The sequence below is a fragment of the Botryllus schlosseri genome, chromosome 5 (assembly GCF_051294905.1).
Source record: "Botryllus schlosseri isolate E-star chromosome 5, Bs_hap1, whole genome shotgun sequence".
In the NCBI taxonomy this organism is placed as follows: domain Eukaryota; kingdom Metazoa; phylum Chordata; class Ascidiacea; order Stolidobranchia; family Styelidae; genus Botryllus; species Botryllus schlosseri.
This window is the reverse complement of record NC_137240.1, coordinates 15,794,290-15,818,630: the sequence shown is the minus strand read 5'-3', so window position 1 is coordinate 15,818,630 and position 24,341 is coordinate 15,794,290. Positions and strand designations below refer to the sequence as shown.

General features: G+C 40.1%; 2 protein-coding genes across 4 annotated transcripts in view; one reads left to right on the top strand and one right to left on the bottom strand.

The window, feature by feature from the left end:
- LOC145439206 (ran-binding protein 9-like) overlaps positions 1-24,341 on the bottom strand; it is a 333,125-nt gene that overhangs the window by 132,371 nt on the left and 176,413 nt on the right. Inside the window, exons 2-16 of one of the 3 annotated variants that reach the window (XM_080316700.1) lie at positions 21,155-21,327; positions 20,557-20,712; positions 19,500-19,569; positions 18,009-18,208; positions 17,418-17,520; positions 16,096-16,484; positions 15,161-15,250; positions 13,181-13,351; positions 12,964-13,038; positions 11,760-11,890; positions 10,256-10,299; positions 8,721-8,808; positions 8,613-8,660; positions 7,186-7,284; positions 5,280-7,120 (exon numbers count right to left, since the gene is read on the bottom strand). The exons of 1 other annotated variant lie outside the window; for it this stretch is intronic. In XM_080316700.1, coding sequence (XP_080172826.1) covers positions 7,062-7,120; positions 7,186-7,284; positions 8,613-8,660; positions 8,721-8,808; positions 10,256-10,299; positions 11,760-11,890; positions 12,964-13,038; positions 13,181-13,351; positions 15,161-15,250; positions 16,096-16,484; positions 17,418-17,520; positions 18,009-18,208; positions 19,500-19,569; positions 20,557-20,712; positions 21,155-21,231 — 1,800 coding nt within the window. In that variant the 5' untranslated portion in view covers positions 21,232-21,327 and the 3' untranslated portion in view covers positions 5,280-7,061. Of the gene's footprint in view, positions 1-5,279; positions 7,121-7,185; positions 7,285-8,612; positions 8,661-8,720; positions 8,809-10,255; positions 10,300-11,759; positions 11,891-12,963; positions 13,039-13,180; positions 13,352-15,160; positions 15,251-16,095; positions 16,485-17,417; positions 17,521-18,008; positions 18,209-19,499; positions 19,570-20,556; positions 20,713-21,154; positions 21,328-24,341 lie in introns of those variants that run through there. One more of the 3 variants, XM_080316702.1, reaches the window with a different exon arrangement.
- The window catches only part of LOC145439204 (serine/threonine-protein kinase BRSK2-like), a 98,690-nt gene that overhangs the window by 54,002 nt on the left and 20,347 nt on the right, over positions 1-24,341 (top strand). The window lies entirely within an intron of this gene.

The following is a 24,341-nucleotide window of genomic DNA, read 5'->3' as shown; positions in this document are numbered from 1 at the left end:
TTTTCTAGAAAAATAGGATCAGATATGTCGTGATACGGTAATCTTGAGGGTGACTACCGACTAGTATTCATTTTGTAGAAATTGCTTATAAAATATGCTACCTTACCTTCTAATTGACCTGCTTGGAATATCCTGAATGCATAACATATTAAATTTAAGTAGCCTATCTATTAGGGATGGTGTGAACCTCTGAAAGGTTCAGGTTCGTGTGAACGCGAACCTTTTTGAAAGGTTCTGTGTGAACGCGAACGTGAACCTCATGACGTCACGTGACGTCATATTGCGGATTCCAGCCCTACATTTCATTGAAGTGATGGCCTATAATATTGACCACATAATGCCACAATGCTGAAGTACATACTGACGTTTTAAACGACGCCAAATGTATCAACTGGGGCAATAAAATGATATAATAGTCCCATGAAATCAATCTTTCGTCACTTTGCCAACAATTTCGCCGAGGACTTGCGAGGAAATATACGCCTAAACGGTCTAGGCCAGACCGTACAATGTATTGCTGTATTATAGTATTGCTATTGCTTGATATTGCTTGATATTGAGCGCAGTAGCCAACACCCCAATCGAACGGATTTTTTTTATGATACAATAAACACATCAAATCAAGATTAACCCGATACGCCTGGTAGATTTTTACATTGGACAACGATATCAATTTCATTGATTGGTTGAATAAGCATCATTCGCCAATTACCTATTCATGCCACATGTAGGCTACTGTATTTCGCTCTTGATGTTGTGTGATTGCGGGTCAAACTCATAGCAGAGAGTCACTAAATACTCACAAACGGAAAGCTGGATATTTCGAGCAAACTTTTGTAACAAAGCAAGTAAAATATTTGAGATTGGCGGATGCATGCCCGTTTGGTGATGTTCATTTTTTATGCTGCCAGCGTCATGCATAGAATGGAATGGTGCGAAGTTTAAATGCAAAGAATTTCAACGAAAGATGTTATAATGACGTGAAAAATGGTAATCTATGAAAAAGGTTCACAGTCCAGAACCTACCAAGGTTCGTTTGTGAACATGAACCTCTGAATTTCAGAGGTTCACACACAGAACGCGAACGTGAACCCCACGTTCACACCATCCCTACTATCTATGTGACAAGGTAGGGTAATGGCGGAGCGTCCGGTAGGTCGGGGGTTCGATCCCCGGCCGGGTCAGACCAAAGGCTTGATTAGTAACACTGGTATCCACGACTTCCCCGCTTGGAGCTCAGCATTACCGGGATTTTGGCGGGATAGCACGCAGGTGGGGTGCAAGACCTAGAAAGCATCACAAGGCTATATCTGCACTTCCGTAGTCATTTATTGTCCGGCATATGATGAACTCATGGTATGCATATGGCATATGTAGTACTAGTATGTAGCCTACAGTTGTACACAGACCAGAGTTGGATCAATTGTAATTTGTAATCGAGCTGAATGTAATAAATTACATTTTTTCATGTAATTGTAATTGTAATTGAAGCATTTCTATTTTGTGTAATTATAATTGTAATTTGATAAAAATTTTGCTTCATTACAATTTCAATTACATTTTTATGGAAACCTGACAATCACAACAGAAAATCATAATCAAATAATCAATCATTTATACGTCAAACCAGTGAAGATCCGGTACGGAGCAGGATGACGACGAGGGGCCGCAAGGCCGTAAGGCCTTAATACACAGTCGCCACCTACAATTATTAGCCTATTTACATCGGTGTCCTATGCGTGCCGCGTTATAACTAGATAATTCAGCTATGCTAAACTGTTTCCCATACTTCAGTATCAACAGAAAACTTTGTGAATTACAATATAGGCTAAAACAGTGGTTCTCAATCTTGGGGCGTGTCCCCCTTGGGCGGCGTGAAAGCATCTGAAGGGGGCGCGAAGCTCCGGTAAACTGAAATTTTTCCGCATTTGGCACGATTCACCTCCATTTCATAGTTATTGCTCAGCGTATAGTCCGAATTTCATATTGAAGAATTCTCTCATCAACAGCCATAACCTTCCATGCCATCAAACTATCTGTAAGGATTGCTAACATTATGGTTTCATTGTGTGATATGACGATAATGGGGGCACGAAATATTCAACTGTCATAAAGGGGAGCGTGTCTAAAAAAGTTAGAGAACCAGTGCGCTAAACTAAATCTTATTATATCAAAAATGAATGAACAGCAAATAAACTCTTCTGAAACCTGTGCTGAACCATTTCCTACACCACTGTCAGAGTTTTATTTTTAAATCTCTGACCAGTACCGAGGCTTGCTGCAACAATTGCAAAAATGAATTCAAGTTTCCAATCAAGTCTTCATTAAACTTGATCACGACTTTGTTGAGATGTTATCCCAACCTTACCTCCAATCTTGGCCAAAATTTACTGGGGCCAGAAAATTTCGCACTCTGACTGATGTTGATCGAATGCAATCTAACAGTTTCCGAGCAAGTGAAAATGTAAATGCGAACCAAAATGTTGTAATTCGTAGTTATCAGCAGGTTCTTTCCTTTTGCATTTATTTTAATTTTACACATCTTATCGGCATCATCCTTATTGCTGACGCCTTACCAATTACATTTCATTATCCTGACTCAGCTCTGAGTAGCCTAATCGTTTGATTACATTTCATCGACTGTCCCGTAGCCTATTCGCTTTTAGTCGCTCAAACTTTTGGTTGTTAACAGTCGCTTGAAACATTTTTCTGTGTTTGTAGTTTTCAGTACTCATGATTAGGAATAGTTCAAATACGCTCGATTTTGTTTAATTAAAGGGTATTCTACGTATCATGAATGAAACATGTATACTGAATAGCTTGAGATTGTTGCTAATCACGTCGCTACGGTTGTCAAAGAACACCTCTCTACCGAATCAATTACATGTTTAACATTAATTGTAATTAATTACATGTTTAACAGTAATTGTAATTCGATATTTTTAGCATTGAGTAATTGTAATCATAATTGAACTGAAATATTGTAATTGATCCAACTCTGACACAGACCGTGTGTGTTGTATATTATGAGTCGGTGTATAGCCTATGCCGCAAAAACATCAATGTCAGAAATATACAACGTCCTATTTCTATGAAGGGGGGCATAACGAATGAAATGAAAAAAAACGACGATACCTGGGACGATAATTGCAATTTCTTCATATAGTCCAGTGCACGTTAACTCCTTTCTCGTTATCGATAGATCGTACACTGTGCACCCGCAACATTGACCATGGGGTCCCATCAGGGTTGTAACCAAGTCAAAAGGCTCCGAGTCACAAGTCAATCTCACTTTTATTGTTTTGACTCGGGTCAAGTCGAGTCATTTTCAATTCACCACCGAGTCAAGTCCGAATCCAAGTCATCGAGCAGAGGGTCGAGTCCGAGTCATGGTATTATGACTCGAGTCCGAGTCCAAGTCATTGTGTTGACTCCTCAGTTTCCAGTTAAAGTCTTGTAAACCCACTTTTTATAACTCTGTTTGGTGATATCGAATGGTTCGCATTTATAATACTAATTTTCATCACTTTTAGCAGTTCCTGGTCGCATTTTCAAGTAGGCCTAACTGTAACAATAGACGAAATTCCAGTAGTGTGGTCACTTTACTATTCTTCGAAATGACAGTAAAATGTCGGTCTTGGCCGTCCGATTCTCGAGTCATATGACTTGGTTCGAGTCATGCGCAATGACTCGAGTCCAAGTCGAGTCAATACACAGATTGACTCGAGTCGAGTCATTTCCGCATTTTGAGAAAATGACTCGAGTCAAGTCGAGTCATCAGAAAATCGTGACTCGAGTCATTACAACCCTGGGTCCCATATCAGTACTTTTCATTCAGTGTGCATGCCTCCTCTGTCGCCTAGGCCATGGGTGGGCAGCCTGCGGCCGTAGAAGAGAACTTGTGCGACCGCCGACACCTAATTCGATTTGTATGTGTTGGCCGCCGTCGACATTACGAATTCACTCCCGAATTTTTTAGAGATTTTGATTAACCTTGAAATTTCTTCGCGCTTCGTGCCAAGACTTCATTTTTCGATTTTAGTATAGGAGCGCCCTTCTCAATCTAAGCCGGAATCGGAATCGCGTGCTCCTCACGAAAGAAATTTGTTTATGGTACTTTCGGGGGATTTCAATACATTTCCACTACCGATATAATCGAAAATCCCGATGGGCGGGTCAAGAAATAACAGCATTCAACAGAGTGACTAATAACAATTGGCCCAGCCGAAGATGCATTATCATTTATAACTTGCATTAATTTTCGAAAGCACTCCCTCCATCAACTCTATCGGTGAATCTGATCACATGGGCTGAGAAAGGGTAAATATTTAATATTAATATGTGATACTGCTACTATTAATTAGGTATTTATTCGTGAATGTAGGTATTTATTCGTGAATGTGAAAAATTTTTGTGCTCTGTGCGACAATATGCTATCCCAGCAACTATTCATAACATTGCCACTCACGATTTCGGTGCGTACAATAGGTCGTTGTGAAAAGTTAAGATGTTATGGACAGTTTAACAAAGGTATTTTGCGTCCAGGTAGTTCATTACGACTGGCCAGGCTAACGTCGGTGTCTGATTCCAAAGACTAGTCAGGTCGTTTCGACACCTTCCTATCTTATCATTGTATCGCAATTTTTCGTGGTGTATTGAACTGATAAAAATTGCTAATAAACCGAACTGATTATGAGCTCACATACCGGTTCGCATTGGTTTCAAGCTTAAATACGTCCTGTCCGTGAACAATTGAACATCACACATACCCAATTACGCCCTTCCTAAGCGTCTCATTGCGCATATCATGGTTGGTATAAATACATGCTCCAAAAACTGTAAATTTAGCACCATAGCAGCACTTGGGTGCATGCATCACCTGGGCTCAGTGAGAACTGATCCAAATCACCATCCCTTACGAACGTAGAGCAAGATCTCCCTTACACAGCCTACACAAGAAATACACCAATCCACAGTCAGCAATATCAAATATGTCAAAGGTACGTGCCAACTGCTAGCATCTGTATGCGACGCTAGAGCCTGTAAGTTAGGCTGAGGTTTTGGTTGCTCAATGCTCACTTATCGCATGTGCAAATGCCGGTTTCCATTTTCTTGGCATGCTCAAATGTCGGGCAACTAGTGACTTAACATTGCTCATTACCACCACTCTATAATACCGAGGTAACGGTTCCACCAACGGGTCGGGATGCCGGCGATTCAAAGTATCGGAGAGGGTCTGCTCTGCTGACGAATGTAACCGGGCCAATTCACATATCCTGCACCATCTCGCGTCGGATGTATTTACAACAGATCAAACAAGCGCTCGACATAGAAATACGCATCGCACAGGAAAAGTAGCCTACATAACAACACATTACAGAGAGGTAATCACGATGATTATGGAATATCTTATGCACCTGAAACGCGTATTTTACCCTTACCACATAAATCTCATTCAAGTAATGTTTATAATGCTATATCGCCCAAAATATGGCTGCTAGTCAAGTACGCAACACATCACAGAACATAATCTTGATCATTATCGAAAAGCGTTATACCGGTGGCGGACGCGTACTATTTTCGCATCCGATCCCATCGATAAGACGAACTCAGGTTTAATGCGAAATTATCAATGGAAGTGCCGAATCATGAACTTGCGATAAGATACTACCGAACGTAGCCAAACGTCGGATACCGGACTTATCGCGGCTTGAAAGCTAACGTCCAGTATTCCGGATCCTACAGCTCAGACGCGACCGAGATCACTTGAGCAAACCAAGGTTTGCATCACACGACCTCACGGTTGGAGACGGAGATGTCACCGTCAAGGAACGGATTAAGCTAAAGTAAAACACGTTTTGGACCAGGATACCAGCCATCAATAGAGAAAAGGTTGTCAAACATGTAGATATTGCTAGTCGTGACACAATGACGACTGCGAAGGTGTGCTTGTGGCAGTGGCGATAGTGCGCGAGACCTCGGCATATCCTCAAATCTCACGGGTTACTATCCTGAGGGAAACTCGAGCAGCCAGATATTCAGTTATCGCGAACGCGAAATGAGCATTCATGCGATGAAAATTTAAACGGCATAGCTGCCGTAAACTCAACGAAACGCTTAGCTTAACCAACCATCTGATTACGGAAAGCTGATAGGCATTACGTAGGGGCAAGCCGGGAACGAGAGATTGCAGAGGTTCGGGTCACAAATAGATCACAATGTTATTGCGTCACGTCCACATTTCCTAGTGGCTACACTTGCTGCTACATACGGGGAAGCCGCTATCGACGATTTCGCTGCGTCCAGGGAACAAGATGAATAAACATTGAGTACAGGTCAATCATGGTGAAAGGATGGCAAATGAAGATAAAGTAGGAAAAAAAAGATATCGAAAAACATATATGAAGGTATATACTAGAGTCACCGGAAACTGTACACGAGCAGCATGGGTGGCTCGACCACTTAGTTAGATACACGCAATACAATACAAAAATACTAATATGAAAAAAAATCAAGCAGAGCGAATGTCGCGAATAGATCAAGACAGTAAGTACCATGATGGTCCAAGTGTACTTGATTGAACCAAGATTTCACCGAGTACCGCACGCAATACGGCCTACACAAAAATGGACGGAGGGCTCACACAGGACAATCTGACCGCACAATTTTGCCAGCGTACATAGACGTAAAGTTCCTGTAACGACGAATGATGGCAAAACACATTCGCACTTCAGATAACGGCGCGACATCAATTCTTTCCAGCAGATTTCGGGACTATAACTTTGGATTTTGCTTGATTTCGGGACTATAACTTTGGATTTTGCTTGACCAAATCCCTGACTACAAACGCTTTTAAAACATCAGAAAATCACTCAAAAGCCAATCGCATTCGGCCGATTGCACGATGGATCAAAAATTCATGGCGCGAAAGTGCTAGACGGAACATTGTCCCTGGATGTACAGAAAACGGCGTAAGCGCGATACCACCTGAAACGTTGCAACACGTTGGCTTCCGGGGCGGTCCCAGTGCCGGCTCCTGTCGCCGTTTGGGCCGGCTTGAATCATTCGTTCAAATCGAAGGTCGGTGAAACTGAATTTTTACGCAAAAATTCGTCGTCACCTGCAACAATCACAGTTACGTTTACTCGTATTCTATCCCGGTCGGGTCAATATGATTCGTCTCACAGTTTGCAAAAACGGGATCGACGTTTTTCATGGATTTGTAATTCGATTTTCGCCGCACCGAAAACTTCTTGGCGACTTCGTTGAATTTCTTTCGGGCGGCTGAAAACGCAATTCATGGATAGATTGTTTTGCATAATCGTGTATCACCTAAAAATAGTACATTGAACGCTCTCTCATTCGAAATTTCATGCTGGTGATGTCATATTTTGTGATACGATTGTTGATATACAATGTTCTTTGCAATTCTCTACTAGTTGCTGACGATTATCCCTGACGAGTGTCAGCCAAAAATATTCGGGTTCATTTCAATATGAATATACTATTCAATTGTATATTGAAGTTCTGTACCTCTAAGAAGCTCTTCATAATCAGGAGTGCTTAGTAATAGTCCCTGATGCCTCTCGAACAGGGTAGTAACCAAGTCACATGTCAATCTCCCTTTTTTAGTCTTGACTCAAGTCAAGTCGAGTCATTTTTAATTCACCATCGAGTCAAGTCCGAGTCTAAGTCAGCTAGTAGAGGGTCGAGTCCGAGTCATAGTGTTTTGACTCGGGTCCGAGTCCAAGTCATTGTGTTCACTGTGCAGTTTTCAGTGCAATCCAGTTCAACCCACTTTTTTCAACTCTGCTCCAGTGATATAGAACGGCTCGCTTGCATAATATCGTAATTTTCCTCGGTGTTAACAGTTTATGGCGCTATTTCCCAAGTATCAGGGCCGATACACGACATACCAATGATGTGGCGACTTCACTATTCTTTGAAGTTACAATGACATGTCTGTCTTGGCCGTCCTAGTCTCGAGTCATATGACTTGGTACAACGAGTCAATACACAAAGTGACAAGCGACTCGAGTCGGGTCATTTTACAGATTTGAAAAAATGACTTGAGTCAAGTCGAGTCATCAAATAATCGCGACTCAAGTCGGACTCGAGACAAGTCATGACTCAAGTCATTACAACCCTAAGCTCGAGCAGATGCATTACTGATCAGTGCTGGGCACAGCAATTTGAGTACTCTCATACAAGTCAAGCTTATAATTGTGACGTGTCAAGTAGCGAGAGACGCTTGTCACTCATTGTAATAAATGTCAACGAGAATTATAGTTTCAACAGAGGTGGTCAAAGTAGCCAGTGCTAAAGTAGAAGTAACACCATGAATTTCAACACAATCACAAGTAGAAGTAGCGATTTCCAAAACTTCAAACGGAAATATAAAAGGAAATGTCTGAAAAGGAAGCTAGTAGTTTGAAAAAGTGGATTTCGTCGAGACATGGCATACTTTTAATAGCCGATCGAAGGTGAATACATTCGAAATTGCAGCGTGCATCTGAAAATGTCACTGTAAAAACGCGCAACTTTCAAAAAATACATCCAGTTACCGTGGAACAGGAGCTATTTCACCCAATCGTAAATACAAATTTACGTACATTTTCCCATGTGTTTCAAATTCTCTTTGAACGCTTTATCATCCTTTTCTGTAACAGCAAACAACAGATCAAACTCAAATTCTGGCACATAAAGCCGTCGACAGGTACCCGATTCGTCCACTTCTCTCGGCGTTGCAGAGCCTTCGCGCACCCCGTGGGGGTATTTGGCATCCGGATCGGGTGTTGGGACAATATCCTGAAATGGAAACTGGAAAGGTCAATGAGAACTTCTAGGACATGTTCGATACTTTCATATTATGTGGCGTGGTTAAGTTTTTCTGGACAGAGCAAGAGAAATATTCTGTGGCAACAATAATAAATATTGACAACAAAGACGTGAACCGTGATATACGTGTATTTTGAACAACTGCATTAGATTATTCTACCACTGATCATATATTAGAAAACAGTGGGATTGTGGTAATGCAGGTCGGGGTTCTGCAACCTTTTTCTTTTCATTCTGAAGACCGATTTCAAAATGAAATTTTTTTCGCGTATCGCTTTCAAAAAACACAAATGTTTAACATTAAAAATTTGGCACACCTCATGCACCATAGTGTCAGCAAAGTGTAACCAATAATGCATGTCCGGATAAGAAATTACCTAATGAATTTTATATTTTGTCATTGATCTTTACCACCATAAATCGGAACTCTCACTTCACTTATATATAGGAACTTTTATCGGACCAGTAACGGAAACTTCGGCACCTATCTGCGGGCCGTACGTCCCCAGCCACTGGTATAGGCTTTAGTCACTACAGACTACACCTTTTGATGTAATTGAAATGAATAACAACATTTAATTGCCTTGAAGCACCAAGTTGAACCTCAATGTAAGTATGACATCCTATTCCCTTGTAAAAAATCAATAGACCATCCTCTATGCGAAGCCGTATAAACATTATCGATGCCAATCCAACACAATTCGAGCGGGCCACACGCATATGAGATTCCGGTAGCAGACTTGCAGCAGAGATTTTCACAGCGTTTGCCATCACCGTAAGTAATGTCAACGTCAAATCATCGTTCAGTGATACAATTACCTTTTAGCGTCTTAAATAATTTATGTATCATGCTAGGCAAAATAGTGCTTTCGACTCGAGGTCAAATTTTGAAAACCATTGTCACAATTTAAAAACGGCTTACACAAGATCAAGTAAGGTTGTTGTGTTAATTACATCAGGGAGTTGCAACACAGACTGTGGGTAACTTCTAATTACAAAATTTTGGCGTGTGTCTCCGAGCATGGATTCTGAACAAATTTTAGCCATTTCCAGACTTGGATTTGAACATTGTAAATCTGTTCCGTTTCTGGTGTGTTCGGGTTGGATAAAACAATACCAACAAAAAAAGATTCTACCACAATTTGAACAAGTTTGACGGGGCCTCGGCTGATTCTGAACACTGCAACAGTGCTTTACAAGGGAGCTTGGTATGCTCCCTTTCGAGAATCTCAAGCGCTATGGGTTAGTTACGCGAGTCGCAGATTCGTCTGGCGAAGGAATTCTCAAAGTTGAGAAATTTCATTCGATCAATCTCTGTACATCGGAGAGGAAACATGTCCGCAAAACAAATAAAAATAACTGGTATCGAAAATGTTTGATTGTCAAACTTCCATTCTAGCTTCACTATTCGACTCACCTTATCACCATTACTCGTTGCAGTTTCGGAAGTGTTGGGACGATCTGGAACATAAATATGATACTAGCAAATGCAGTTGAAGCCGGTACTACGGCGAGGTAAAATTTCAGATCTCGCAGAGATGGGGCAAGATCGGAAGCACTCCATTATCACAGGAATTCGATTGTTTCCACTGTTTACGCACAGCAAACGTTTGTAAAATAACTCTTGCATGCAGGCGCTCATCTTTCTACAAAACACTTTAGTCACAGCTTCCTTTCTGTCATGTTGAGTTGAAACAAAGTTGTTATCTGTATGTTGATGTTATGATTACTCCTATTTCCCCCGTACATTCAGAAAGATAACATCAAACCAGATATCGCTTGGCCATATCTGGTTACTCACAATACTCAGCCTTGTTGGCACTGTTCGATGTCAGAATTTTGATCCTATACTCACAACGTGGCATATTGCAACTTATATTGGTACTTAGTGCCAGTAATATAAAATATGTCCCATATAATCCATATTCATTTACAATAGCACTCCAGCTGGGTTACCCAAATGGCAGGCTGGGGTCGGAATATGAAACTTTTCTGTATTGAATCCGGACCTTGTCTGTCTCAGGATTTACTTGGTGTTTACCAAAACCAAATCCAACATCGTTGCTTTGCAAAAACAAAGAGCAGTGTTTTATTATTTCCGTTCACCTCCAGACCAACTATATGTCACCCACTTTGTTTATGGCTTAGCGTCATAGCGTCTGCGGGATCTATGGTTTCCAATGGACCTGAGCAAGTTTTGAAGTTTTGTAACAGGATCTTGTTAAAAGCGGTTTAGTTGCCCTGACTTTACAGTCTAACAGGAGTAATTGCAGTTCACGAAACACATCTTTCATACATTTTCACCGTGCAGCTAACTCCTACGGTCCTCACAAGCAGAGGAGGTCATTTACGAAGTACTTCTACTTTTCAGGATTTTCCCTACTTGAACTACTTGCTCAAGTGATTATGATTTCTGCTTACGCCCAGAGGTGGTCAGTAACGAAGTACTTCTACTTTTTGAAGTAGATTTTGCCTACTCACGCTACTTTTCTAAGTAGTTATGATTTTAGACTACTTCTACTTGACAGTTTTGTAGGCAAAAATAAGCGTAGAATACCTACTTACTTACTTGTGAACCACCACTCCTACTTCTACTTGAGTAGAAATTCCGGTGTTACTTCTACTGAGTAGCGACGGTGACTACTTTGACCACCACTGCTTACGCCTGGAATACTCATTTCATTACATTATCGGAAACCCTCTCACTTGGCACAATTGCGAGAGTGATGGTGTTATTGAACATATTGACCAGAGTTGGCTGGTAGGCTTATCTATATTACTACTCCATCCGGAGACAGATATTGGTCCGATACCGTCTGCCGTGCTCTCGTAATTTAACACTGGGTTGCAGGGACTTCAGCCCTCGCCATATTCAACTCCCGGCCATTCAGAAATACATGCTAGTCTTGGGGTAGGCCTACCTTTTTCCAGTTCCTTCAAAAACTCGTCGTTTCTTTTCAATTCGCGGATAAATTCTTCATTCTGCAATAATATCGCGAGGCGGCAATCTTCGACATACTGGTCCTCTTCAACACTGGTCCGAGGTCGCGACCTGCATATCACATGTTATGAGATGGTATTGCGCACGACGTCACAGTGAAACCAGTAAAATATCTAGCGTGGCAACAAAAAATAAACTTTGCCGAAATGGCATCAATGCATCATTTTGATGGCACCGTCGCAAGAGGTATGGTGACCATGAGAATTTTAGAAAAAAATATTATAACGATGCAAATGACATGAAAAAGGCGTCAAGGAGAATGTCCATGATTAGCGTCTCATTAAACTAGCTGCCGAAAAATTCGTAACAATAACAATACTAATCCGAAATTGACAAAGTGGAAGATATACAGATATACAGCAGCTGTACATCACAATATGGGGAAGAATAAGTACCGTATTCGAGTTTACACACTTTGGACCAGTCAAGCATTATCCCTATTCATCGAATATCACCAAAAGATTCATACCGCTAATTCTTAATTCCTTCACATAGCTTCTGTGCACTAGCATTGTAGAATCAGGAAATGATTTCAACTCGTAAAAACTTTGACAGGCCTACACAGTAAGCAGGCATATGCTTGATACGATCTCATAAGGGAGTTTTATTACCTCCAACTGTAAATAGATTTGGCGTCAATTCAGACTGGAGAGGGAATACAAAAGTTTGCAAGTCCGTAAACACACCAGTTACACAACAGGGAGGTGCTACATTCAAACACCCGTGAAAGTGCTAGTAGGCCTATCGCAATCTGTAAAGCAATGGACAAATCGATGTAAGGAGGTGATTTCGAATGGTACTAGTGTGACAGCAGTAAATGCAGCACAAAAAATCTATAACATATCCGCAAGTACTAAGCATAGTACAACAAAAAATATGTGGTGAGCAATCCGTAACTGAATCCCAGCGCACTTGATTCTTAATCACCAAAATACATAACACGAACTGTAATTTCAACATCATTCAAATGAGTATCCGAAACATAAACTGAGCAAGAGAGTGACAAAACGGAAACTATACTACGGAAACTGTACTCGACCTCGTGATAATTACACATCATTCGTAAACCGAAAACAATGAGCTATTGTGTAAAATCAAGTGTAATCAAGAGCAATTATAATCACCTGGATGAATTACTAGAAGATGATGATGGTCTCTGAGAGGATCTTGACTGGGCAGGATACCATTGTAATTCATTCCTGATAATTGGGAAATGTTCACACACTTATGGCAAAAAATACAATAGCACCACAAAAAAAATAGCAGGCGAAATCAGGAGTGTAACCAGTTGTGCACACATTTATACACATACAAATCCATAATTACACATGCTCAAATTACCTTTGCGAACTATGTCTGCTGTGGCTGGAAACATGATTGGAAGAGGTTCTTGTGTCGGCCCGATGAGACCGGTTGTTAGTTGAAGGTGAATGATTTCTGTCCAATCCGTTTGGCATATCCCCTTGTGTTATGGGTTGAGCTGGCTCTGATAATCGCGACACCATAACCATCCTTTACAGAAAAGGCGGAGATTTGCCAAAACAGTATCAACTAAGTATTGAATGTTACATGAGCATAATTGTGACATGGCTTTCGATCTTACAGCCTGCACCGAGACATGAATGAAGAACACGAATGAAACCGAATTTCACAAACATATATCGAACTATTTCTTTACTTATATATCGAATATTCAAAGTCATGTAATCTGACAAACATACAAGCCTACTTGTGACAGTGACACTTATTGTAGCTTACATTGTACGCATTAATAGACAATCATATATGGATGTTTTGGAATCATGTTAAGTAAACAGTGAGTATTTACTGAGAAGTAGAGAAGAAAGAACAGTTGCTATTATCTATTGATGTTTAAATATTTTTAACTGGGAGACGCACAGATAGGTCAAAGGTTTTGTTGCAACTTCACAAAGCATCAACTTAGTCAATATAGATTTCCAATACCATAAAATTATGTATTGCACGAGATATCATTGTGACTGAAAGTAGTCACTCGTAAGTAACAATGTTTTAACATAGCCGGATTTTCCCTGATGAAAAACGCACAATAGGCTATACTTCCTCGACATCAATAGTGAATGTGTACTGTGTAGGGTACTTGGGACGTATGAATTGCGACAAGTCATTGGGCACATCTGAGATTAAGACACTCTCGGTCTTCTCAAATATGTTCATTCCAAAGAGCACGATCCTCCATTAGTTCATTTCATTTCACCAAGTTCGTGTTGAGTGCGTCACCAATCAAACATGGCTACATGGATCAATAAAAACTGATTACGGTATCAGCCTATTCTCGGTATCAGCCTATTCTCGTCAAACCTCAGATAGTACGCATTATAAATGGATAAAGACACCGATAACATGCCATCAATTGATTTAAAATCCATTTCAATCAAGAACCAAACATATTCAATTAAGGAAACAACTGCAACAATCACAGTTTTATATTTCAGGTCAGTAAGTTGATCTGAGGAAGCATCATTGATCATTATACATGCGTGGAAAACTGTAAAAACAAACAAGTACACGCGTAATCCAGATTAAAACGAATATTTTGAATTTTTTTCCTGAAATTCTATATGTTGAATAGCGCTTTTAGATCTACAATGATCCCAATTGCCAATCATATCAGGATTTGCCACACGGCCATCGAAACAGTCGATGCTGAGAACAATGTAAAGCACTCTTCAGTTTTTTCAGAGCCATAGAGACGGAAAATAAGTCCTCATATTAACGTTCCATTAGTCTTCTGTTTAGTACACAATAGAATTTCTCACACACGTCATTCCTTTTACATGGAGCTGTACAAAACTATTACTTTCATCCCAACCCGTCCACAACATGACCAATCCCATCTAAATATCTTATGTAAAATAACATTTATTGTTTAGGTACACGAAACGAATGCATTACAAGCAATGCCAGCAGTATTTGTTCAGCGATTTAACACGGTGATTAACACACCCATTCCAGTTGCGAATATATGAAGCTTGATTAAAATGCATAACTTGTTTGGAGTGGCAATTGAGCCTATACTGTGTAGCCTACATCAAATTTGATAATTCGCATTGAAATGACTTCAATTTCGGCTTTATATCTAGCCTACCCAAAAACGAATAACCAGTTGAGCAACACTGTTCCTGAGAAGTGCTTCATCCTTATTGAATTAGTGATTCAGGGAAATAGTCAATTTCCTACCAATGCTGACAACAGATCCATTTCCACAGCAAAACAAAAACCCGGTTCATGTACAGTGTACATACGATAGCTCAAAGACTTAAAGAATGAGACTGACAGTACCTTCTAGAAGTGAAATCGTTGCCCCTTCTTGAGTGGTTGCAATTACTTGAACAGCGATGCGACTGAGAGCTTCTGGTCGATTGATGCTGTCTGTAACGCATTGATCATTAGGGACAGCCGGAGGCGGGTCAACATTTCACTATCCAGGGAATGTGAACAAATAACTGTTGACTGCAAAACAATCAGTCAATGCCTGCAGTCTATGTCTGCACAAGCCATCACGGCTCCAGAGATATGTGCAAGCCAGTGACTAATGGTATTGGTAAAATATATAAGTTGCTCGCTACATGCGTTGAAAATTTCGTGAATAGGGTGGTCCTTGCAAGCCATCCAAATAAATTGGAGGCTTGCGATAAATATTTACTATTTGTTCATTCCATCGTACATAATGTGTGTCCTGGATTAAAATAATAGAACAGTGGTTCTTAACCTGAACAAGCATTCACGGAACCTAAATTTCCTTCGAGTCATAAAAACAAAAACCACACTACATCTTCAAGTACACATTTGATAATACATTACCATAGAACACTGGTGCACAAAATGAAAAGAACAAAGCCATTGAATGATAATATTCACACATACATTATAATGAATCAGCTTCACCTTGGAAAGTGTCATTGTATTGTTCAGTTGAAACGCAACAGCATGAAACCAATTGCTTAATTACAAACAAGCTTATTAGTATTTAGGATAGAATTGGCATTTTAACGGTCACAATTCGACTTCTGATCCGGCCTAATAACCTACAATCAATGATGGCGAATACCAACATGTGTGGCATCACAAATCCTATGTGCAAGTTTAGTGTGTCTCCTCGGCCTCATTAGAATCATTGAGACTGGCTCACAGAACCCCTAGTGTTCCCTAGAACACTGTATATAAACCACTGAAACAGAACCTCTGATTATAGTGATTATGTTATTATGGCCTACCTTGAGCTGTGGTGATGTCGACGGCTTCGATGCGAATCGGCGTGCGGCTGATGAACATCGGAGCCTGTATGGACCGGCGCATTGTCAGGGTCGAAACGAGCCGGCCTATGTCCCATATAAGACTGAGTCCTTCTCTTAGGATGCTGCATTTGCATAGATCGCGGAGGCCTCGGCGGTGGCGTCGTGGATTCGTTTCCGTAGCCACCGTCACCAAAAGTACTATCGTCTATCGCCGGTCCTGTTAACCCAGGTGGCGGACCAAGTATCTCCGGGGCATTTGTCATCATTCCGAGTGCCTGCGATATCACCGCGGGATCGTTGGTTGCCACCAGGCTTCGCAGTTCGGGTTTGCTAACAAACTGGTGTCCCTGCCGATGATTCGACGATTTCTGAAACGAAACGCTTTCTCAAGACCGCGACTAGGACTCGCCACAATGATTCAAGTTAAGCAGTGAAAGACAATTTCTTCGAGACATGCAATTATACACCCATTTCGATTAGAAGAATTTATAGTATCAATGCGAATTATACTTATGATGCCCATTTTCCCCAACATGGAAGCCTCGAAACTTCAATTTGTCGTATCACAGCGTTCAGAACCCCGGAAATAACATTTCTGTTCATTCACGATTAATTCGCAGCATTGTCACAAAGTGCAACGAAATAGGTATGGTCGAAAAAAATACCAAGCGGTTGAGAACTGGCATTGTTTTCAATGATCACATGAGGTAAATATTTGAGTTTACCACATCATCCACACTCTTTTATGGCATCATAAGTGATAACGTGTGATAGTCGAATACTTGTACCTAGCCTAATAATTACAATTGATACTCCACTAGGATTCGAGCACTCAAATCGTTACACCAAGCCATACTTATGATTCCCTCGTACTCTGACATTAGGAAAGTTGTTTATGGACATAATATGGACATCGTGACGGCTGACAGATTACACCTTGTCGACTGATCCCTAGATAACGAACAAATACCACTACTATACTATTAGTTTGAAAACCACGGTTTTCCAAAGACACATATTTTCCATGCCAGCTTCATTTCAAAGAGATTCCTTTAATTCTAGGCAAGGAATATTAAATTTCAAGTTATTGTTCGATCTCTCCACTTACCGATGACATTATAATATCAGATCAAATAAATGCCGTTTCCTCAATATTTCGGTGACAAAATTACTGTCCATCTTCCAGACAGGTGCACAATATAGACCTATACACAATACATTACAAAACGCTGTGTACAGCATATCAGTAAATTCATGCAGTTTAGTTTTCTTGGTAGGTATCGAAAAATCAATAGCCTCACCTGCGATCCATTTTCTTCGCTTGGATGATCGGGCAATTGTTGCTGAGGCAAGATACGCAAGAAATCGTCCGGCAATGTGCCTAACATGGGTGGATTCCAAGCTCTGCGCAGTAACATAGCTTTATGAACCAAGTAGTGGCTGCGGAATTGCGAAATTCACAAATATTCTACGTTTTTCAACTATTTTGTAAGTGTATATGGGCATAATTTCCATGATTCTCCAACTGGCTTGATGCAACAGAATCGTGATCCTCATCAGGTAGGCCAATAGGTCTTCGTGACCAATACTGTTCAATATGAGCAAAAATAGGAATAGGGAAAAGCCCCAACCCCAAACAGACTCGCCTAGCTCTGGATATTGCTCTCGAATAAGGCTAGTGCTTAATCACTGACAAACTGCAATGAGCAATAATAGCGTATGTCTCCGGCTAATTATGTTCGGATAGGTATTTTTTAAACTAATGTATTTCTAAACCTTGCCGATTAAAATTTATTCAAGACAATTATCTGCTATTCCAGAATATCACACCTTCGTTAGCACAGGGATATATGGATTTGATCAAAGCATAAACTGATAAAAACACGACTTACTTATACTTCCGTCTATGCTTATATCCATTCGGTACTTGGCGACCAGGCGACTTCTTATTTAATTTGTTCAATACCGTGTCATCGAGTGGATAAGAAGGCGCAGGAAAGAACGGCACAGGGACATCTGCGTGAGGGGTGTACATTGGGGGAGGGTCTCTCATGGCCATATCATCATCGCTGGAAGTCGGAACATCTAAAAACTATTTGACAGAAATATCATAAATATAAATCATAGTGCATCAAGTAGTACAATAATGTTATGCTAGTCGCTAGGCCTACAATACAGCTATAAATAATTAACACTTTTAGTCTGTAACCAACATATCGTGATAATATGCTGAAATCATTGGGAAATAACTAGGATTGGCACCATTCAAAATCTTCTAATTTTGCCTAAGTCAAATCCAACCGGAAATACCATTGTGTTTTGGCAATATAAGCATGGAAGAAATACGAATAAAACCCAGGTAAGTGTACAATGAGTTTCATAAAATTGGTCAATACATTATGTAGGCCTATAAGTTTTTCGTTACACCTTGTAAATACAATATTCTCGGAGGCGAAGTATATATGCTAGTTTTAGTTATTCACACCGTTTTCAAAACCTGATACTGTAACAGAAATATTCTTACATCAGAATGTGCTTGTATTGCAGATATATGATAGTAAAGCTGTGACAATGGTTAGATAATACATGACTTGTCAGTTGTCAAATCGATTTCACAATAATCCATCCTGCTTTGGAGGTTTCACACTGAATCAATCTACGCAGACCTGCTATTTGAAAAGTATCTGGCTTACATCGAATCAAACTATGACTAATGTCCACAAATACAAAAAGAAGCACAAAGGCTGTAGTACGAATAATACATAACAGAGATCAGGTACAATTACAGTACAGTGACATTATTCAATTAGGTACTTATACAAAAAAATTAAGCTCTACTATAAGTTGAGACCATGTTGGGTAAAACCTGTATCAGGACGAGAAGCTTCTCCATGTAATTAGATACCGCAATCCAGTGGAAGGCGACTTGATGCAAACATTTGAATGTTATACATTGGCGAATCTTGATTCAAACTAGGAGCCCAATATTGACTGGGAGTCTGCGGTCACACCTTGTTATCAGAGTATATGAAAGTTCCAACCCGCAGGAAATACACCAAGACTTTGAAACGGAACCCAAAATCATGCTGAATGTATAGCCTACTCAACTATCTACAGTACATCATAGCTCCCAACACTTGATAATGATGAGCTTGCTTAAACTGAATATAGGAAATGCAATACATGAGCACAACGATATCCTGTAATAATTCACACACAGACACAGGCACACTCAGACACAAGGTGCAAATATCAGAGTATTGTTCATCACCATCAAGTACAGATAGAAATGTATAATTGGAGATTTATGACCATTAATCACACACAACACAATATAATACAATTAACAAACATGCATCTCAAGTCTAATAGCCCATACCCACCTCAGAATGGACCGAGTCTTCAGAATCGGTGGTGTCATCATCCACTGCTATACGCCTACCCTGGTATCGCCTTTGAATATTCATAAAATTACTCAGAAGAGCTGGCCCACTAAATCATTTGTGGCGTAGCCTAACTAGCGTTAATAAGAAGCATCAAACGTCACCAAACACAGAAAAGCAATCATGATAAAATTAGGATTTCACAAAATTATTGCCACATAGCTTATCTCCTCGAAGCTGATCACAGCCATACAGGTCTATCTTGTGGTAAATTATGCATCGATGATATGGTGCTTGAAATGTTACGCTCCAGTTATTTGTACAAAAGTTGGATAAAAGAACAATGTTACAATTTAAGCTGGGAATAAGAAAATGTAGTTCCTTTATCAAGAGAGCACTGAGCTATCAATGCAATGATAACAAATAAGATTGATGAGGACAAAGTGCAGTATAGTCAGACCGGAATTATTTATATCATTCATCTTTTCATGCTAGAATATCGTGAAGAAAATCATAGCTAAATTCCATGCACTTTATTATGCAGTATGAATAAATGGTTACAGTTATACCATGATAGCGCTCAACGCAAAGTTAATCTTTGAAATTCTATACAAGTACACATACAAGTAAAAGTAATTATTTAAAGTCACAGTAAAACTACTTCAAGAAAGAGAAAATTGAAGGTTTTGAAAGTGTTCTTAGAACTAACAATGCATCCCTAGCTTTCATTACTAATTAGGCTAATTAACTTAACTATGAATGACTAACAGTCTTGCAACCAGAACAAATTTAAAGCTATATTTCATGGTAGTCATAAAAAAGTGACAAAAATTCATCAAGAAACTATAGTACTTCCTACTAGTCAAAACTAGTAAAGCAAACATTTTGCATCAGCATTATTGAAGAAGAAGCTGAATTATCCTAAACACAAAACAACAAGGCACCTGGTCACTAAAACAAGGTAGAATTACTCCACTACTGGATTTCAAGACAGCTATGAAAATAACATCTTGGGAAGTTCAAAATATCCAGAAAGAACTGGCCACCGAGTACTAACCTGCTTGATGCATTTGTTCGACCGTTGCAATCTCTCGAAAGTTGTAATAGTTGATCCACGGTCGCATCGACATGCCCGGAATTACTACGTAACACACACTCTATCAATTCGGAATCAAGAGTTGGAAACATGGTCTTGAAATCTCTCATGGCTTGCCTGCAATTTGATGGAAATTTGATGATGAGAAGGTGTGAGTGTGCGTTGTGCAATGGATGTGACAATGCTAGATGGAATTAGCATCTTCAAAAATCAAACTGCTATTATATCTATAACAATGGCAGAATTGTCTCAGCGGTGTATGAGGCAGGACACAGTGATGCCAGTTCAGCGATTTCGGCATTCTAGATTCAGTGATTTTTTATTCAGTTCAATGACTCAAAAATTCGATCTATTGATTAAGATTATCGGCAGAACCCTGAAAAATATCTAGAATTTTTTCATGACTTCTTTCAGCAATGCTTATATGGATCAGCCTTTCTATATCTCTTATCACCGTTTAGCGTTTTAGCGATGCCCATTAATTTAATACTTACCAGAATCAACTGGTCTACCAATATCATCATCATCAATATCATCGTTAGTTTATTCTTACTCTTACTTGAATTCCAGGGTGGCTGGAGGGCGAGAGGCGTCATTTCGTTGTTTAGTAGACATCCGAAAATCCAAGGTGGACATCGAATAATCCGGTATTGTAGATAAAACAAGATTTCATCAACTTCCCTATCTCCAGAAGTCAATTTTCCGGGAACACTATCGTATATATATCATAAACTGCAGAGTCAAAAAGAGCCGGTTTCTGATGAGTTGCCTCGTTGATTTTCAAGCAACGAAATTATGAGTATAGCAATTCTGGCCAACCCACGCATCGACCCCACGCCTGAACTCACTTAATCAGAACTCACAAGACCGTCTATTCTTGGAATACAACGAAGTAATGAGCCGAATTATTTGGTACGAAAATTTAAATAGAATAGCCATACACCACACGCATGTATCACCGTTTAGTCATCCCTGATTTCGGTAGCACACGAGGGATTGGGTGAAACGTGCATCAATATGTAAAGACAAAATATTGATGAATACTAATTTAGATAGCTTTCATGCAATGATATCTCTTTAACGTATGTGTGTTAGCTGCAGTTTAAAGACTGCAGCCTCTTTAGCTCCAGAATGCTTTCATATGTCTATGTTGTCCTTCCATGCAGTATTATACATCATTGTTCTTCATCATCATCATTGGTATATTAGCAATTTTATCAGTTCAATACACCACAAAAAATGCGATACAATTCAATATAGATGCTTATTTTCGAAGTAGAATTTGCATTACTTACCAATACCATAGGCCAGAGGTCTCAAACTCAAATGTGCTCGCGGGCCAATTTCCTAGTTTTTGATGACGCCGCGGGCCGCAGCATCAATAATAGGGATATTCAATACCTAATATCGAAGTAGGTGTTATTTGACGGAGCCTTGCAGACAGGCATTCCACAAATATCGTGGAAATGTAATTTACTATTGTACTATGTCTCAGAAAACAAATGACTGCCATACTGACCTGATTAGATAGCTAGCCTATATACCAGGGGTCACCAACACGCGGCCCGCCAAGTCATATTCTGCGGCCCGCGAACTGATTTGAGATTTCGGAAGAAAGCTAAGAAAACCAATTTGAAATGCTGAAATTGACTACAGTTTCAACATGTTGCTGTTGTTGTTTTAAAATAAGCTATTCTCTTGTGCCCAATGTATATATATCATTGCTTGTGCCCAATATCACTATTCGTCACTAGCAAAAACGGCCGTGGTGATGGGAACAACATTCCATCGAGGGAGAATCAGCTGATATGAATGGGCATACTGTATTGACTTGCAATGGCCCAAACACTGCCAAGACCGAGACGCTTAGAAAACGGCTTAGGGCAGTGGTTCCTGAAACTGGGGAGCGCGCACCCATCGTGCGGGGGCGCGAAAGCATCAGAAGGGGAGGGGGAGATGCGCTCAACTGAAAAAAATTTCGCGCCTCCACGAGGGGCGCGAGCTACCTTGTTTTAGGAACCACTGTCCCAAGCAGTTTTCTAAGCGTCTCGGTCTTGGCAGTGTTTGGGCCATTGCAAGTCAATACAGTATGCCCATTCATATTAGCTGATTCTCGCTCGATGGAATGTTATTGCTCTGTGTATAGTCCGGAATTCATCTTAGAGAATTCTCTTATCAAGAGTCATAACCTTCCATGCCATCAAACTAGACGTTGGGATTGCTAGCATTCTAGTCGCATTTTGTGATATGACGATTTTTGAGTATTATAAATGGGAGCGTGTCTAAAAAAGTTTGAGAACCACTGGCTTCGGGTTTCCCCAAAAGATCAAGCTTTACGTGAAGATGGTCTTTCGGCTAGCCACGTATCTGGATAGTCCCAATATCGATTCCTTTGTCGCTGAAAATCGTTTCCAGGTATCGTGCACAGCTCACAGTTCAAAATAAAATAAAATTGATGATAATGATCTTTTGTTGTATTTGCAATCCTTTAATAAAATATTATTTCTTTTGTGGTCAATATGCCCGTCGCCTATGTTAGGTAGCTCACCGTCGTACCAAATTAGAGTTTTAGAATGTTGTTGCCTATTTTTCATCGATATCGAAGTCATGCGGCCCGCGGCCTCTACGAAATTTGAAAAGTGGCCCGCGACCCGTTTTGAGTTGGCGACCCCTGCTATATACCCTACGCAACGCAAGCTACGACCCTTTGATATATTACTATTCCCCATGAGAGTTTCATAGATTGTTGCGTCCGTAGGATTACCAAGTCACCGTTCCAAGTCGCAAGTCCTTCTCTGATTTTAACGTTTGACCAGACTCAACTCGAGTCATTTTTATTTAATCACCCAGTCAATCCGAAATCGAGTAATTTTACGAGGTCTCACCGAACCGAATCACAATTTTCAGACATGAATCATCAACGGGTCATGTTTTATCACCATGAACTAGAAATGTGACATAATAGCTGATCTTCTACCGCATGGTAGCTTTTAAAAGTGATGTGATAGTGAAGTTTGTTGAGATTTCAGTGATTTTTATTATAGTTTTAGCGTGAACTTTACGTTCTTGTATCTAAAAAATATATATGGTAATTTAATATATTGTTGAATACTTGAAATTCCCAAATGCCGTCGCGGGCCGCGTGTTTGAAACCTCTGCCATAGGCCAAGCTGAATAATTAATTTATTAACTTTTTGTTGTCGTTTCGCCTACTTTCTATCTTTTCAGTATATCACGATCTTATGGTGTTATGAATTGATAATAATAATTGACTCACCTGAACTAGTTCTTATGCAGGCTCGTTGTGGCCAATATGATTCAGACCACTGAGCTATATAAAAGGTTGCCAGTAAACTCGCCCCAAAGTAAATTCGGCCCGTCGAATTCGGCCCTCGGTCACTTTGGCCGTCGGTGAATTCGGCCTTCGGTAAATTCGGCCAGGGCCAGAGTAACAACAACAGTTACAATACCATTATCTAACCTGAACCCTAACCCTAATCCTAACCTAACCCTAATCCTAACCTAACCCCAATCCTAACCTAACCCTAATCCTAACCTAATCCTAACCTAACCCTAATCCTAACCCTAATCCTAACCTAACCCTAACCTAACCCTAATCCTAACCCTAACGCTAATCCTAACCCTAAACCTAACCCCTAACCTCCAAATCACTTGATAATATTATAATTATGTAATATAATACACATTATTAGTTCGTAATACAATTTCACACAATGTTCTCCGAG